The sequence below is a fragment of the Pantherophis guttatus genome, chromosome 16 (assembly GCF_059756535.1).
Source record: "Pantherophis guttatus breed Tessera chromosome 16, ASM5975653v1, whole genome shotgun sequence".
Classification (NCBI taxonomy): Eukaryota; Metazoa; Chordata; class Lepidosauria; order Squamata; family Colubridae; genus Pantherophis; species Pantherophis guttatus.
Window position 1 is genome coordinate 18,723,223 of NC_142078.1, and position 15,040 is coordinate 18,738,262.

The 15,040-nt window shown below is 45.0% G+C and overlaps 1 protein-coding gene across 3 annotated transcripts in view; it reads right to left on the minus strand.

Moving 5' to 3' along the window:
- FUBP3 (far upstream element binding protein 3) overlaps positions 1-15,040 on the minus strand; it is a 42,112-nt gene that overhangs the window by 26,099 nt on the left and 973 nt on the right. The window contains exons 2-4 of one of the 3 annotated variants that reach the window (XM_087879585.1): positions 6,602-6,707; positions 1,609-1,659; positions 994-1,024 (exon numbers count right to left, since the gene is read on the minus strand). In XM_087879585.1, the coding sequence (XP_087735711.1) occupies positions 994-1,024; positions 1,609-1,659; positions 6,602-6,704 (185 nt within the window). In that variant the 5' untranslated portion in view covers positions 6,705-6,707. Of the gene's footprint in view, positions 1-993; positions 1,028-1,600; positions 1,660-6,601; positions 6,708-15,040 lie in introns of all 3 variants that reach the window. The other 2 variants (XM_060683972.2, XM_087879586.1) reach the window with 2 other exon arrangements.

Below are 15,040 nucleotides of genomic sequence, written 5' to 3' on the forward strand. Positions count from 1 at the left end.
GCAGCAGACTTTATACCATTCCCTAACCCTAACCTGCTGTTTAAACGAACCTTTAAAAACCTGGCCGTGGTTTTCAGAGTGGGCGATGTACCACCTGAGTTATTTTTTAAGTCTTTCAATTCATTCTTTTTCCGGGACATTTTTTTTTTCGGTGACACAATTCATTGCTCAGAAATAAATAAATGACTAAAAGCCAACTAAATAAAATTTAAAAATAGATCCTGTGATTTTAGGCATGGTGCCTTAACCAATACACCAGACAGGCTCCATTCATTCCTATAAATGTTTTGTTGTTGTTGTTGGAAACTGACAAAAATGCCATAAATCACATAAAAACCAGCCAACTGGCAAGCGTCCTAAATGGTTTCAATGTGTATTGTTGTCAGAACTACAGAACCAGGTTATAAATACCCTTAGTATCATAGAATCAAAAGGGACCTTAGAGGTCTTCTAGTCCACCCCCCTGCCCAAGGCAGGAGATCTGATTCCATCCCAGTCCAACGGTTGTCTAATCTCTTCTTGAAAACTTCCAGTTGCTGTCAGAACTCCAGAATAAATACCCTTCGGAGGGATGTCTGTCAAAACGCTGAATGGTCGCTAAACGAGGACTGTCTATATCCTTTTAATCTTCGTCCTGATCCCATCTATCTGTCGAATATTGCCTTACGCTTCCTCAAATCTCACCCGAGCCTTTTTCTGTTTTCCACTTCATCACTCGCCGGCATCACGTAAATATTTATTAACCGCCAGCGTCTTCTGTGTGACTACACCACAAATGTCCCCCCTTCACCTCCTACAGCTCACTCTCTCCCCCCAAAAAAAATAATTAAATACAATATTCTGAAGCACAAGGCTTAGAAAAAGGAGATGGAAACCGCCCCACCGTTCCGCAGCGTTCCCAACCTCTGACTCTGTAAAGGCTCCGGTACAGATGGCAGATCAATAAACAATTACGCGCGATCGATAAATAATAAAACATAACCCACCGCTTACCTTTGATGTACTAGGGCTCCTAACTGGTTACCTACTGTGGCAGAGAAGAGAGAGAGAAAGAAAAGGTGGGGAGGGGGAGAGAAAAAAAAATCAAAGCATTAGCATGGATAAACTAACTTCATCTGGCCCCATTTTTATCGGGGAGAAGAGAAAAGCAGAGCGGGGGGAAAAAAAACCCCAACAACCCAAAAACGCAGCAATTTGGATTCAGTGACTGAAATGAGTGCCTATCGCGGGACGGAAAAAACAAGGGGAGGTGTTTTGATCCAATCCAGCCGGGCAGGAAAGCGTCCAGCTGAACGCGGGATGGGAAATTGATCTACCTCCCTTCCATGCTGTGAAGCATGGGAGAAAGACCCCAGCCCACCCCCTCTACCTCCCCCACCCCACAAATCCCTAGAAGCGTTCTTCCCTCTGCCATTGGGATTTCCCCACCACCACCACCACCAAAAAAAAAAAAAAAGGAAAGCTGATATTGAAAGGATCAAGAGGATGGGTAGGCATTAAAAAACAACCACCGCAAAAAAGAGATTCGGAGAAGTTTTTAAGTCAAATCAAAAAAATAAATAAATAAAAAGTATTTGGAGAGAAAGAGAGAGAGACATACAAACATACTTCTGGGGTTGTCTCTTATCTGCGATCCATGAAGCCAGTTTACACGGAGACCTGTGAAAGAGAGAGAGAGGGCGGTCAAAGGACGCTCCGTCGTCAACTTGAAGATATGGTCAGGGTTCTACTCAAGGCGTCCACCCTAAGATGTCCTCAGCTTCTCCTGAAACTTGCGGTTAAAGAACTTTCCATTATGTTGTGACCTGCCGTCGGACAGTGAGGAGGTTGGGGTGGAACACGGGCCAGTCCTGGGGGCTGGGGAAAACTCGGACGAGGGCTCTGCGTCAGAGGCCGAGAGGGAGTTAAGACAGCAGCGAGGCAGAGGAACAGCGGGAGCCCGTTCCCAGTGTGCGCATGGGCAGAGCTGCCAGAAGACAAGAACAATTAAGAAAGCAGGGTCGACTGGGGAGTAAGGCCACACACCTTGGAGATGATTGGCCCCTCCCATAGGACATAAAAGAGGAGCGAACGGGGAGGGAGCTTTTGCAGGAAGGAATTTTTTCGTCTCGTTTCAAGATTGGAAAGTTCTGTTCGTGACTCTTAATAGACTCTGTGCCAAGTTTGGCCTTGCCATGCCTTTGGAAATTGGTTCTCTGGCAGCATTCCAAGTAAGATAAGGTTTGTGTCGATAAACACGCCTCTGAAAGACTGTTTGCCAAAGTCTCGTTGACTGTGAATGAACGGAATTCACAGTCGTGTTAATAAAAGAGGTTTTACCGGGATTAAAACTTTTGCTTCATGCTTTCTAAGGAAGCCTAGCTCAGAAGACATTATCACGTTGAAGTTATGGTCAAGATGTCCACCTAAGATGTCCTAGAAGCTTCTACTGAAACTTGTGGTCAAAGACCTTTCCATCGTCACGTTGGAATTTATGGTCAGGTTTCTACCCAAGGTAGTCCATCCTCAGATTATCTGGAAGCTTCTACAGGTAGTCCTCCACTTACAACAATTTGTTTAGTGACAAATTGTGTCTCTAAAATTTGTGGCTCTTTGAGTGTTTAAGGTTGTCGACCCCTGTGCTAGTCGTTCCTGACTCTAAGGGGCAGTGCTCATCTCCTTTTCAAAGCCGAAGAGGCAGCATTGTCCCAAGACGTCTCCGTGGTCATGTGGCCGGCATGACTCAACGCCAAAGGCCCACGGAATGCTGTTCCTTTCCCACCAAAGGGGGTCCCTATTTTTCTACTTGCATTTTTTTTACGTGCTTTCGAAATGCTAGGTTGGCAGAAGCTGGGACAAGGAACGGGAGCTCACCCCGTTACATGGCACTAGGGATTTGAACCGCTGAACTGCCAACCTTTCGCTCAACAAGCTCAGCGTCTTAGCCGCTGAGCCACCACGTCCCTTTTAAGCAAATCATAACCAGCCTTATATTTACAAGGGGAAACCTAGCTGCTTTCAAAAGCTTCCATTTTCAACTAAACGGGTCAATCTGAAAGATTTTTGTTGGGAATTATTCTCAATTTTATTTTGTTGGAACGAAGGGACGGAGCGGTGTTTAATCAATTCTTCTAAAAAGTGACTTAAAAGCTGAGCTCGAAGGGAATTTGCTAGGAGGCAGCTTGGTAGACGGAAGGCGCTTAAGGCAATCACAGCCGGGGGGGGAAAAAAGAATTTTCCCTCCTCCTTCTTTGCACCGAGCAACCCAATTACTCCGGGTTTTCAACTCCTTGTTTTAAGAAAGTAGAGCACCCTTTGCAGGAAATAATTTAAAAGGGAGCGTGGAGAAAACGAGAATGAATTCTGCATTTCAAGCTCCATTTCATGCCCATTTCCCAGGTCAGCTCAGTCATCTTCAGCGGCGAGAGGCAAGAGATTAAGTCTATTTTAAGCCAAGAAATATTGGAAAGCTTCTTAGGAATGAAACCCCTCCCTCTTAGAAAAGTGCAGCGACTTGTGTCAATCAATGCCCCGCCAGGACACCTCTATCTCATAATGCTCTATCAATCAGTTGTCTATTTTCTGAAATGGGATAGGGGCAGCTTTCATGGGCCTTTCTCGCTGCTGAGGTGGCTATTTCCGGCCTGTTGGAGAAGTAAAATTTAGAAAATGCATGAGGGTTCGAGAGAGTGAAGTGAGTGGAAGCAGGAAAGCTTTTTAGACAACTCAAGACAAATTAAGGATTTGTCTTAAGATCCTATCTTCCCTTATTTTCCTTCCTTCCTTCCCCTTTCCTTCCTTCCTTCCTTTCTCTTTCTAACCTCTCTCTCTTTCCTTCCCTCCTTCCCTCCCTCCATTTCCTTCCTTCCTCTTTCCTACCTTTTTTTCCCTTCCTTCCTGTTTCCTTCCTTCCTTCCTTTCTCATTCTAACCTCTTTCCTTCCTTCCTTCTTTGTTTCCTTGCTTCCGTTTTCTTCCTTCCTCCCTCTTTCCTTCCTTTCTTTCTAACTTCTTTCCTTCCTTCCTTTCCTTCCTAACCTCTTTCCTTCCTTCCCTTTCTTTCTTTCCTTCCTTCCTCCCTCTTTCCTTCATTTCTTTCTAACTTCTTTCCTTCCTTCCTCTGTTTCCTTCCCCTCTTTTCTCCCTCCCTTCCTCCCTCTCTCTTTCTCCCCGCTCCCCCCTCTCTTTCTATATTTGTGCTGCCCATCTCCCCTATGTGACTCTGGGAGGTTTACAAATTATAAAACAAGTAAAAAAAAAAATAGTTAAAACAATTAAAAGGACGCCACATTAAAATATTATTCTGCATTTCCCGTATTCCCTTAAATCCTTATCAAATCTCTCTCCATCAGGTCCAGGACAATTTTACAGGCTCGTTTTTATGGCCATTTTTAAAAATCGCAGTTGAATGTCAAAAGTTGTGGAGCATGCATTAATTAATTAGTTTTGATTTAATCCATTATGATTCCTTATAGAGTGAAACGAATGTCTGAAAATCAGCTTCTCCCCCGCCTCCCCCATCAGCTGTTTTTTTCTGTTAAGCATTATTAAGCTTCATATTCACACAAAGTATAATGAAGTTGGCTCTATATATGGTAATAGTTGCTAGGATATTTTATACTTCTTGCTGGAAATGACACACAATTTGTGTCTTAGAAGGAGAACAGACGAAGCTATCTCAAAAATTGCTTTGTATTTAAACAACGTTTTGAATCTGCTGGCTGATCGTTCTGTTGCAAGTTGGGCTTTGTCTTCGTGACCTCGGATATCCATTAATTGCATTGTTACTTTAATTGTTGATTTTTAAGCCGTAGGGCACCCGGAGCTGCTGCTGAGATGGGCAGCCGCATAAATGGTTTAAATGAATAAATAACTTTAATTTAATCTGGGAGACTTTAATGGATTGTAATTATGCACTCGGACTTGTACGAGATCCAAAGTTTCACGTAATAATGGAAGGCTTTTGAAAGATTAGATCCTGCCGGATTCACCCTAGCAACTACGGACTTTCTCAAATAAGAAATTCCTATTGCAGAAATAGTCCCCGACTTACAACATTTCATTTAGTGACCATTCAAAGTTACAACAGCACTGAAAGAAAGGGACTTATGACCAGTTTTCACACTTATGACCGTTGCAGCATCCCCATGGTCACACGATCAAAATTCAGGCACTTGGCAACTGGTTCATAGTTACGACGGTCGTAGCATCCCGGGACAAGTCAATGGGGGGGAGCCAGATTCACTTAACAACCCTGTTACTGACTTAACGACTGAAATGATTCACCTTAACAACTGTGGCAAGAAAGGTTGTAAAATAGGACAAAGCTCACTTAACAAATGGCTTCACTTAACAACAGAAACGTTGGGCTCCATTGCAGTCGTAAGTCGAGGACTACCTGTCGTCCAAAGCTGCTCGGAATCAGAGCGAATTAAAGCAACACGCAACTCCAAAAGTACAAACTCTGTGGAGTATAGAAAAGGCAACACAATTTTCTTAAGGAGAAATCACAACGCGGGAGAAGACAACGTAGAGAGAGGACCAATTTGGGGCAGAGACCAAAAACGAGGCAAGTCTCGGCTCTACAGGCAGTCCTTGACCTATGACCAAAACCAGAATTTTAAAGGTGGTGGTTAAGGGAGTTACGCCCTATTTTACGACCCGTACGGCCGTTAAGCGAATCCCTATTCATTCTGCCGGTCAGAAGGTGGCAAAAGAGTGAAGCGTTTTTGACCCAGGGATGCAGCAACTGTCATGAATACATGCCAGTTGACGAGCGTCCAAATTTTGATCATGTGATGGTGGGGATGCTGGGATAGTCATAATTGCAAAAAGTTCCTTAGCCACTTTTGCGGTACTGCCGTAACTGTGGACAGTCACTATGCAAACGGTTATAAATTGAGGACTTCCCCCTCACGCCCCCCTTGCAAGAGAAATAAGTCAAGCTTCCTTGGAACTTATCAACATCTCCAAAATTGCCCTTGGACAAGCCCTCCTCCCTGTCTTATCAAGGGAAAGACTAAACAACCGGCTCAAAACATTATTACTGCTGATAAAATTAATCTTCTAACCACGTCCGACAGCTCTGCATTATTCTGTTTCTTGCAGGGCCCAGTCGTTGACTGAGGACAAACCTCAATTCATGGCTGAGAGTCCACGTTACAGCAGTGGCCAAAATTGTGGGAAACCTTTTGGGAAAAGTGTATTTTTGAGGTTTGATGGCTAATATCACCACTTCTACTTTGGAGTTTCAAGATAATCCTATTCCACTGCTGGAATGGCCTGGGAATAGCCCAGATATTAACCCCGTGGAAAATCTATGGAGCCGATTAAAGAAACTTGTTAGTCAGAAGCCATGTGCTCAAAAGCCCAAATTGGGCTTATTATCAGGGGATGCCTTATTTTGGTGGAAACAGGCTAGGTAGGTAGGTAGGTAGGTAGGTAGGTAGATAGATAGATAGATAGATAGATATAGATAGATAGATAAATAGATAGATAGATAGATAGATAGATATAGATAGATAATTCTTCTCCACACTGCCAGCCATTGCTAAACCAAACCAAACTTCCTTTAACATAAAAGGGATTTCAACAATGTTGAAAAAAATAATAATAATACTTACTCCCGTCTTCCAAAGCCCGCTTTACTCCGTAACCGTACACCGAGGGGTCCACGAGGGGTGCAGAATTATTCACGTGAGAAATTTCTCCAATTTTAGCAGCCATTTGCTGTAGGCAGAGAAATAAATAAATAAATAAATAAAAACAGGCATTAGCTAGGTTGGCGAGCCAATCCTCAACCCATCAACATCATTACAGGTAAGCCGTATTAATCCCCAGGTGAGGCCATATCAGGGAAAAGAGGAAGAAGGAAAGGTAGATGGACACAATTACGGCGGTGATGATGAAGCATTGGAAGACCTGAAAAAACAGGTTAGGGACAGAGTTGGAAGGGACTGTGGAGGTCCTCTAGTCCAGCTCGAGCAGGAAATTCTACACCATGTGATCACTAGGAGTCAGCAATGACTTGATCAATCAGTCAACAGCAGAACAACAAACCATTCGTTGAGTGACTGTTCAAAGTGATTTATGACCGTTTTTCACAGCCATTGCAGCATCCCTAGGTTCACGTGATCGAAATTCGGAGGCTTGGCGACTGGTTCACATTTATGACGGGTTGCAGTGCCCCAGTGTTCTCCCCTTTTGCGACCTTAGTGGAAATCCCGTTTCACTTAACCACCGTGTTACGAATTTAACAAACGCAGCGATTCAACTTAACAACCGTGGCCGGAAAACGAGTCGTCGTATGGGGCGAAGCTCGCTTAACCAAGGTTCTCCCTTAGGAACAGAAATTTAGGGCTCCGCTGTGGACGTTAAGTCGAGGACTATGTGCAATTCCTGCCAAGCTGAGGAGGAGCAGCGTGAGGGACGCAACGTGCCTCCAGAAATTGAGATGGGTTCAACTTCTAAAAGCACCGAGACGCTACGGCAATTCTTCCAATATTTCTGAAGAAAAGCAGAGAAAAAGCCGATACCTTTTGCGAAAAGGGGCACTTTGAGAGTTTGTTCATTCCTGCTTTTGCAGCTGTTTATTTGGGAAGGAGGATAACTAAGCAGACGGGTGGGGTTTTTTTAGCCCCTAGGACTAAATCTGGGGCCTTATCTCCGCTCTGCATTCAGTTTTGGTCGCCATGATGTAAAAAAAGATGTGGAGACTCTAGAAAGAGTGCAGAGAAGAGCAACAAAGATCATTAGGGGACTGGAGGCTAAAACATATAAAGAAGAACGGTTGCAGGAACTGGGCATGTCTAGTTTGATGAAAAGAAGGACTAGGGGAGAGATGATAGCAGACGTCCAATATCTCAGGGGCTGCCACAAAGAAGAGGGAGTCAAGCTATTCTCCAAAGGACCTGAGGGCAGGACAAGAAGCAATGAGTGGAAACTCATCAAGAAGAGAAGCAACTTAGAACTAAGGAGAAATTTCCTGACAGTGAGAACAATTCATCAGTGGAACAACTGAAGTTGTGGAAGCTCCAACACTGGAAGTTTTTAAGAAGAGGTTGGATAACCATTTGTCTGAAGTGGTGTAGGGTTTCCTGCCTAAACTGGGGGTTGGACTAGAAGACCTCCAAGGTCCCTTCCAGCTCTGCTATTCTATTCTTCTATTCTCCAAAGCCCCTGAGGGCAGGACAAGAAGCAATGGGTGGAAACTAATCAAGGAAAAATCCAATCTAGAACTTAAGGAGAGATTTCCTGACATTGAGAACAATTAACCATAATCCATTATCCTGTTCTATTCTGTCGGGGGTCACTGCCTCCTGGTCAAGAGGCTTGCCTTCCTTTTGCAGAAGATTTAAGGGGTATCAGAGTCTTTTACTTCCACCCAGAAGGCCTTTGGACCCAGGAGAGAGAGGCTGCATGTTAGATTTTCCCCCACCCCCTTCCTCTCTGCTGGTGACCCCTGACCATCTTCTGGTGATAACATACACAGGGATGGACTCGGCCCCTCTCTAAAAAGCTTGAACAAGAGTCAACTTTAACCAAAGTGACTCGAGAGTATCGTACAATCAAGGCAGCAGATCTGATGCCATCCCGGTCAAATGGTTGTCTAATCTCTTCTTGAAAAGCCTCCAGTTGCCAAGCGCCTGGATTTTGGTCACGTGACCCGGAAGGGGGGGGAAGCTGCAATGGTCGTGAGTGTGGAAAACGGTCGTTAAGTCCCTTTTTTGCAATGTGGTTGTAACGAAATGAATGGCTGTAAGTCGAGGAGCACCTGTTTTGGGTTTGTTTTTTTTAATACCCAGAAACCAAAAAAAAAAAAAGAAGAAGAAAAACGCAGATTATTATTCAGGCTTTCTCAAACTTGCAGCTGTTTGGCAAAACTTTTGTGATACAGCTTATGTAACATAACGCCCTTAGAGAAAGATAAAATAGGGGGGGGAAAAACAGAAACGAGGAGCAATGTCCAAGGTACTTCTGCGCAGTTGAGCAGGCAGGGAGGAAAGGGAGAAACGGTGTACAAAACAAGAAAGTGGCGACTCCAGAACAATCCTCCCAACAGCCCCCATTTAAGGTAAAGGTTTCCCTCGCACATACGTGCTAGTCGTTCCTGACTCTAGGGGACAGTGCTCATCTCCGTTTCAAAGCCGAAGAGCCAGCGCTGTCCGAAGGCGTCTCCGTGGTCATGTGGCCGGCATGACTCAACGCCAAAGGCCCAATTTATTTCCTCCCTATTTTTCTACTTGCATTTTTTTACGTGCTTCGAACTGCTAGGTTGGCAGAAGCTGGGACAACGGGAGCTCACCCGTTACACGGCACCAGGGATTCGAACCACCGACCTTTCGATCTGCAAGCTCAGCGTTTTAGCCGCTGAGCCACCGCGTCTCATTACTTTAATTTAATGTCGCATTAAAGGATGTGCCTTAAGGAAGCATTTCAAAGAGAAAGAGAGAACGAGGACCCATCTTTCAAAACCAGAAGACCGCATAATTATGGGGGTGGCATAGTTGCGAAAAAGGGCAAGGATTAAAAAAAAGAAGAGGGTAAGTTTTGGCTAGTGGTTAGAGGCTAGAAAGCGGGAGACGGTGAGTTCTAGTCCTGCCTAACCAAGGAGAGAAGAAACCTAGAATTGAGGAGGAATTAAAAGCACGTGGAAGGGCTTGCCTCCAGAAGTTATGGGTGCTCCATCACTAGAGTTTTTAAAGAAGAGATTGGACAGCCACGTTATCTGAAAAGGTATAGGTGCTCCAGCTTGAGCCACGGGGTTGGGCTAGACCACCTCTAAGGTCCCTTCCAGCCCTAGGATTCTATTCTAAAAAAACCCACACCCACAGTGCAATAACAATAAAAACAACAACAGCTAAGCATGTTTGCCAGCAGGTCAGTTAATATGAGAGTTAAATGAAAGCTCTTCGTTTAATTTGGTGGCTTTCTGTGTGACTTGAGGTCGCACTGAATAAATCCCTTTTTTTTTTTGGATGTTGTTGTTATTTGAACAAAGGTTGGCTTACAGCCCACTCCTGGCCAGGTCAAGTCAAAACCTGACATTGATGATGTGGCAGTTTCTTAACAAATTACGGCTGGGAAAGAGCAGCTGAAGGGGTGTGAATGCCACAGGTAGACTTTTAAGGGACTTTAAGCGGGAATGACGACTACAAACAAGTTTTTGAAAGTTTTTCGTTTCCAGCCCCTAAGGAAGGGGAAAATTGGAAGTGAGGAGGTTTGTCTACACAGTATAGGTAGTCCTTGACTTAGGACCACAACACAAATGTGGGACAACGAGAAGCAAGCAGTCAACTCATCCAACTGGCAGCTTTGGTTCCTCAATCAGGGCCTTAAATCCGTAGGGGTGAATAAAAACATAATGCTGTCATCCTTGCCTCACCAATTTTATACCGCAAAAACACACTTTTTCTAAACCTGTTTTCTTGCAAGGACTTGGGTTTGTGGCTTAGGTGGTGAAAAATCTGATCAAGATTTTGGGGAAATACACCACGGACTGACCCCCATTCGTTTAGCGATTGTTCAAAGCTACAAGGGCACTTGAAAAGTGACTTATGAGTGGTTTTTCACACTTACGACTTACACTTAAGAGATTGGGTGGCTGATCGTCAGAAATGGCTTAGGACTGTGATGGCGAACCAATGGCACGCGTGCCACGCAAGCATTGCCCTACCTCAGCTCCAGCGCGCATGTGTGCGCCAGCCAGCTGATTTTCAGGCTTTCTGGGCCCACCGGAAGTTGGGAAATGGCCATTTCCGGCCTCCGGGAAGGTGGGGGAGGCTGTTTTTGCCCTCCCCAGGCTCCAAGAAAGACTCTGGAGCCCGGGGAGAGCAAAAAACGGGCCTACAGGGCGCACCGGTAACCTTTTTGCCGTTACGTGCCAAAAGCGGGGGTCGCGCGGGGGGGTCACACACACATGTGCAGGGGGCATCGAATTATGGGTGCACACAACCCCTTCACGCACTCCCCCCCCCCCCGCTTTTGGCACGCGATGGCAAAAAGATTAGCCATCACTGGCCTAGCAGTGATTGTAAGTCGAGGAACTAGAGGTATAAGCAACAAGTTATCTTCCAACGGACTTTAGTAGACCAAGCCGTTCTCCTTCAGGGATATTTTTCCATAACATTAAATCTATATTAGCGTTAATATTTTATTGTTTTAATGTTTGAACTTGTTGCTTTTTATTGATCGTAAACCACCCAGAGTCGCCTCTGGGTGCGATGAGCAGCGTGTAAGTTTAATAAATAAATAAATAGTACATGAATAAAGATCGAGTTATATTCCGGAGGAAAAGGGACAGGAGAAAAATCAAGATCTAGAGGTCTAAAAGAGGCAGGAAAAGACGCTTATAGGATGCAACGGGGTGTACATGTTGCATGAAATGATCTGCACGGAACTGCACAGCCAAAAAAAGCTCCCGAAGTGAATGCACGCACTGGGGAACAATGAATGCGCTGGGATGCAGCGGTCAGTTAAATTCTGCCTTACCAGCAAATCATGACACGGGCTGGTCAGTTATGCAACTCCTTTTTTGATGAATAAGCCCTATGCCGCTCTTACCATGGTTACTTAGCACATGGCCTGACTGGGCACCCGGTTTGGATGGGCATGCTAAACAACTCAAGAGATAGAATTGTTTGTGTGCAGTGGCAACACTTGGCAGGATTCAAGACGTACACGGTTTATTCAAATAGCCAGCATTGTCAGATCCCAGAGAAAAAGATGAATGGCAGAAGTATTGCAGAAGTATATAATACAGGTAGCTCTCCACTTACAACAGTGACTCTTCGAAGTTACAACATGTTCTTAGGCTTTCGTGCCTAAGGGAAGAATTAGAACTCACTGTCTCCTGGGGACTGGGCCCAAAGTTACCCAGTTGGCTTTTGTGTTTAAGGCAGGACTAGAACTCATTGTCGCCTGGAGATTGGCCCAGAATTACCCAGTTGGCTTTCGTGCCTAAGGCAGGACTAGAACTCACTGTTGCCTGGTGGTTGGGCCCAGAATTACCCTGTTGACTTTCGTGCCTAAGGCAGGATTAGAACTCCCTATCACCTGGTGGTTGGGCCAGAATTACCCAGTTGGCTTTCGTGCCTAAGGCAGGACTAGAACTCACTGTCGCCTAGTGATTGGCTCAGACCCAATTGGCTTTCGTGTCTAAGGCAGGACTAGAACTCACTGTCGCCCGGTGATTGAGCCCAGAATTACCCAGTTGGCTTTCGTGCCTAAGGCAGGACTAGAACTCACTATCGCCTAGTGATTGGCCCATACCCAATTGGCTTTCGTGTCTAAGGCAGGACTAGAACTCCCTGTCGCCTGGTAATTGGCCCAGAATTACCCCGTTGGCTTGCATGCCTAAAATGGAACTAGAACTCACCATCTCTTAGTTTCTAAGCCGGCACCTGAACCACTGTGCTAAACTGACTCTCCAAAGTTCACTGTCTTGTTAGAGTAAGTGGGCTACACAACAGTAGGGTCCCACAATGTCACGGGGGCTAGGAAGGTCACCACACAAAGACGTTTGGGTTCAACCTTGAAGGAACTCAGTGGTGATAACGTGTGGATATTAAATAGCTAATGCACAACACAATGGGAAATCAACCGATCCTTAATGTACTTGTGGAGAGGGGAGGAAATCACACAATAACAATGGGCGAAGGGTGTCTAGCTTAGAAGTATGACGTGTATTGTGATGTCCAGACATCCGAGTTATCTCTGTTTTCAAAGAGCTCCCTAGAGAGATGGCTAAGGAGCAACCACACCGCCTCACAAAATGATAAAAAATTGCTCCGTACCCTTAGTTTGAAATACAGGTAGTCCTTGACTTATGACCACAACGGAGCCACAAGAATGTATGTTGCTAAGTGAGGTTTGCCCCATTTTACGACTTTTTTTTTTCTTTTGCCACTTTCATTAAGTGAATCTGGCTTCCCCAATTGACTTTGCTTGTCAGGTCTGTCACCCTCTTGCAACGGCACTGGAAAAAGTGACTCAGGACCGTTTTTCAGACTTACGACCGTTACAGTGTCCCCATGGTCACGTGATTTACATTCGGGTACTTGACAACTGGCCCACATTTATGACAGTCGCAGTGTCCCGGGGTTACGTGATCCCGTTTTGCGACCTTCTGACCAGCAAAGTCAATCGGGAATTCAGGTCCACTTAATAACCTTAACAATTGCAGCGTTTCACTTAACAACCGTGGCAGGAAAGGTCGTAAAATGGGGCAAAACTCACTTATCCAATGTCTCAGTTAGCGACATAATTTTTGGGGGGCTCAATTGTGGCCATAACTCGAGGACTATCTGTAAATATATGATGGAACTAGAGAGACAAAATGGAATGCTTAGCAGGCAATTTACACTGAGTCGCTGTAACTTCACGCTGATGAAAGGTCGAGGACTACCTACAGAGAGCAATGCATGAAGGTGATTGGAAAGATGATTTGTAAGACTAGAAAGTTAAGAGGTGTGGAACATAGATTCAGATATTTTAATTTTTTCCCCCCTTTTAAGTTGCACTTTAATTTCCTCATCTTACTATTTTGTTATTCCTTTTCTGGGCTGTGCCAAGAACCGTTCTTCCCCGAAAAAGATAATACATTAGCGTGACAGATACAGGTGTGTGTACACATAAACAAAACACAGAAAGATCTGAAGAATTCAAACTTTCCAAAAGATGGAGCAAAGCTCTTTGATAAGAGTCAGGCATATACATGCATATACATCTAAGAAATAAGTAAGAAGCTAAGCAAGAAGGATGCGAGAAGATGCATCTGGACCAAGGTGATGGCAAAAACAATTTGCAAATCTGTCAAATAAGGTTTCCAGCGGTGTGCAGATGTTGCAGAGCTGCACAAAAGAGCAGAATCCCACTGCAAATGAATGTGATCGTGGACGGTGCTGAAAACCGTCGCAGGGCAGAGAAAAAAGTATTCCCGGCGAACTAATAAAGGGGAAGGAGACACAGGTGTCAAACCTGTACAGGTATAGTCCTTGACTTACAACGCTTCATTTGGTGACATTTCAAAGTTACAACGGCGTTGAAAAAAGGGTCTTAGGACTTATGTTTTCCACACTTACGACCATTGCAGCATCCCCCCGTGGTTAAGTGATCAAAATTCGGACGCTTGGCAATGGGGTTCGTATTTAGGACAGTCGCAGCATCCCCGGGGGTGGGATGGGGTGTCACATGTTCCCCTTTGGCGACCGTCTTACAAAGCAAAGTCAGTGGGGAAGCCAGATTCGCTTAATAATCATGCGACTAAGTGAACAACTTAACAACCGTGGCGAGGAAGGTCGTAAAATGGGACAAAAGTCACTTAAGAAATGTTTCACTTAAACGCAACAGAAATTTTGGGCTCAATGGCGGGTCGTAAGTCGAGAACTACCTGTATTTGTACAGGAGGGCTCCTTGGTGCTGTTTTCCTGCATTGCCCAAACTAGGTAATAGCATCAATGCTAGAAGGCAGCACTCCAATCTGGCACTGATGATGTTACCTAGTTGGGTCACAAAATGTCGGCAAGAAAACCACCAAGCTCAGAGAGCACCAAGGACGCCCTCGTTGCAACCCTGAGCTACAAATATTTGTACGGGAGGCTGTCAGTCAATCCAGGACAGCTGGCTTGAACGAATAGAAGGATAGAATAGAATAGAAATTCTCTTCTTTTTTGGGGGGGCCATGTGTGATCGGACATTTGTCTCCGGTGCTGAAAGCTCACCGTCTACATATAAACAGCAGGCCATAAAATCATAGTTACACCTAAGTCCAATAAAACCAATAAAGGGAATCAGAGCCAGGCACGGAAGAGGCAAGGCTGGCTAGCACCTATTGCCAAGAACTTTAAACAGATTAAACAGAGTTGGAAGGGACCCGGTAGGTCATCTAGTCCAACTCCAAGCAGGAGACCCTACATTATTTCTGACCCATGGCAGCCCGGTCTCTTCTTGAAAAGCTTCCAGGGATGAAGCTCCCACAACTTCTGTTCCATTGAATATAGATTAAGCAGAGTTGGAAGGGACCTCGTAGGTCATCTAGTCCAACCCCCTTCCAAGCAGGAGAC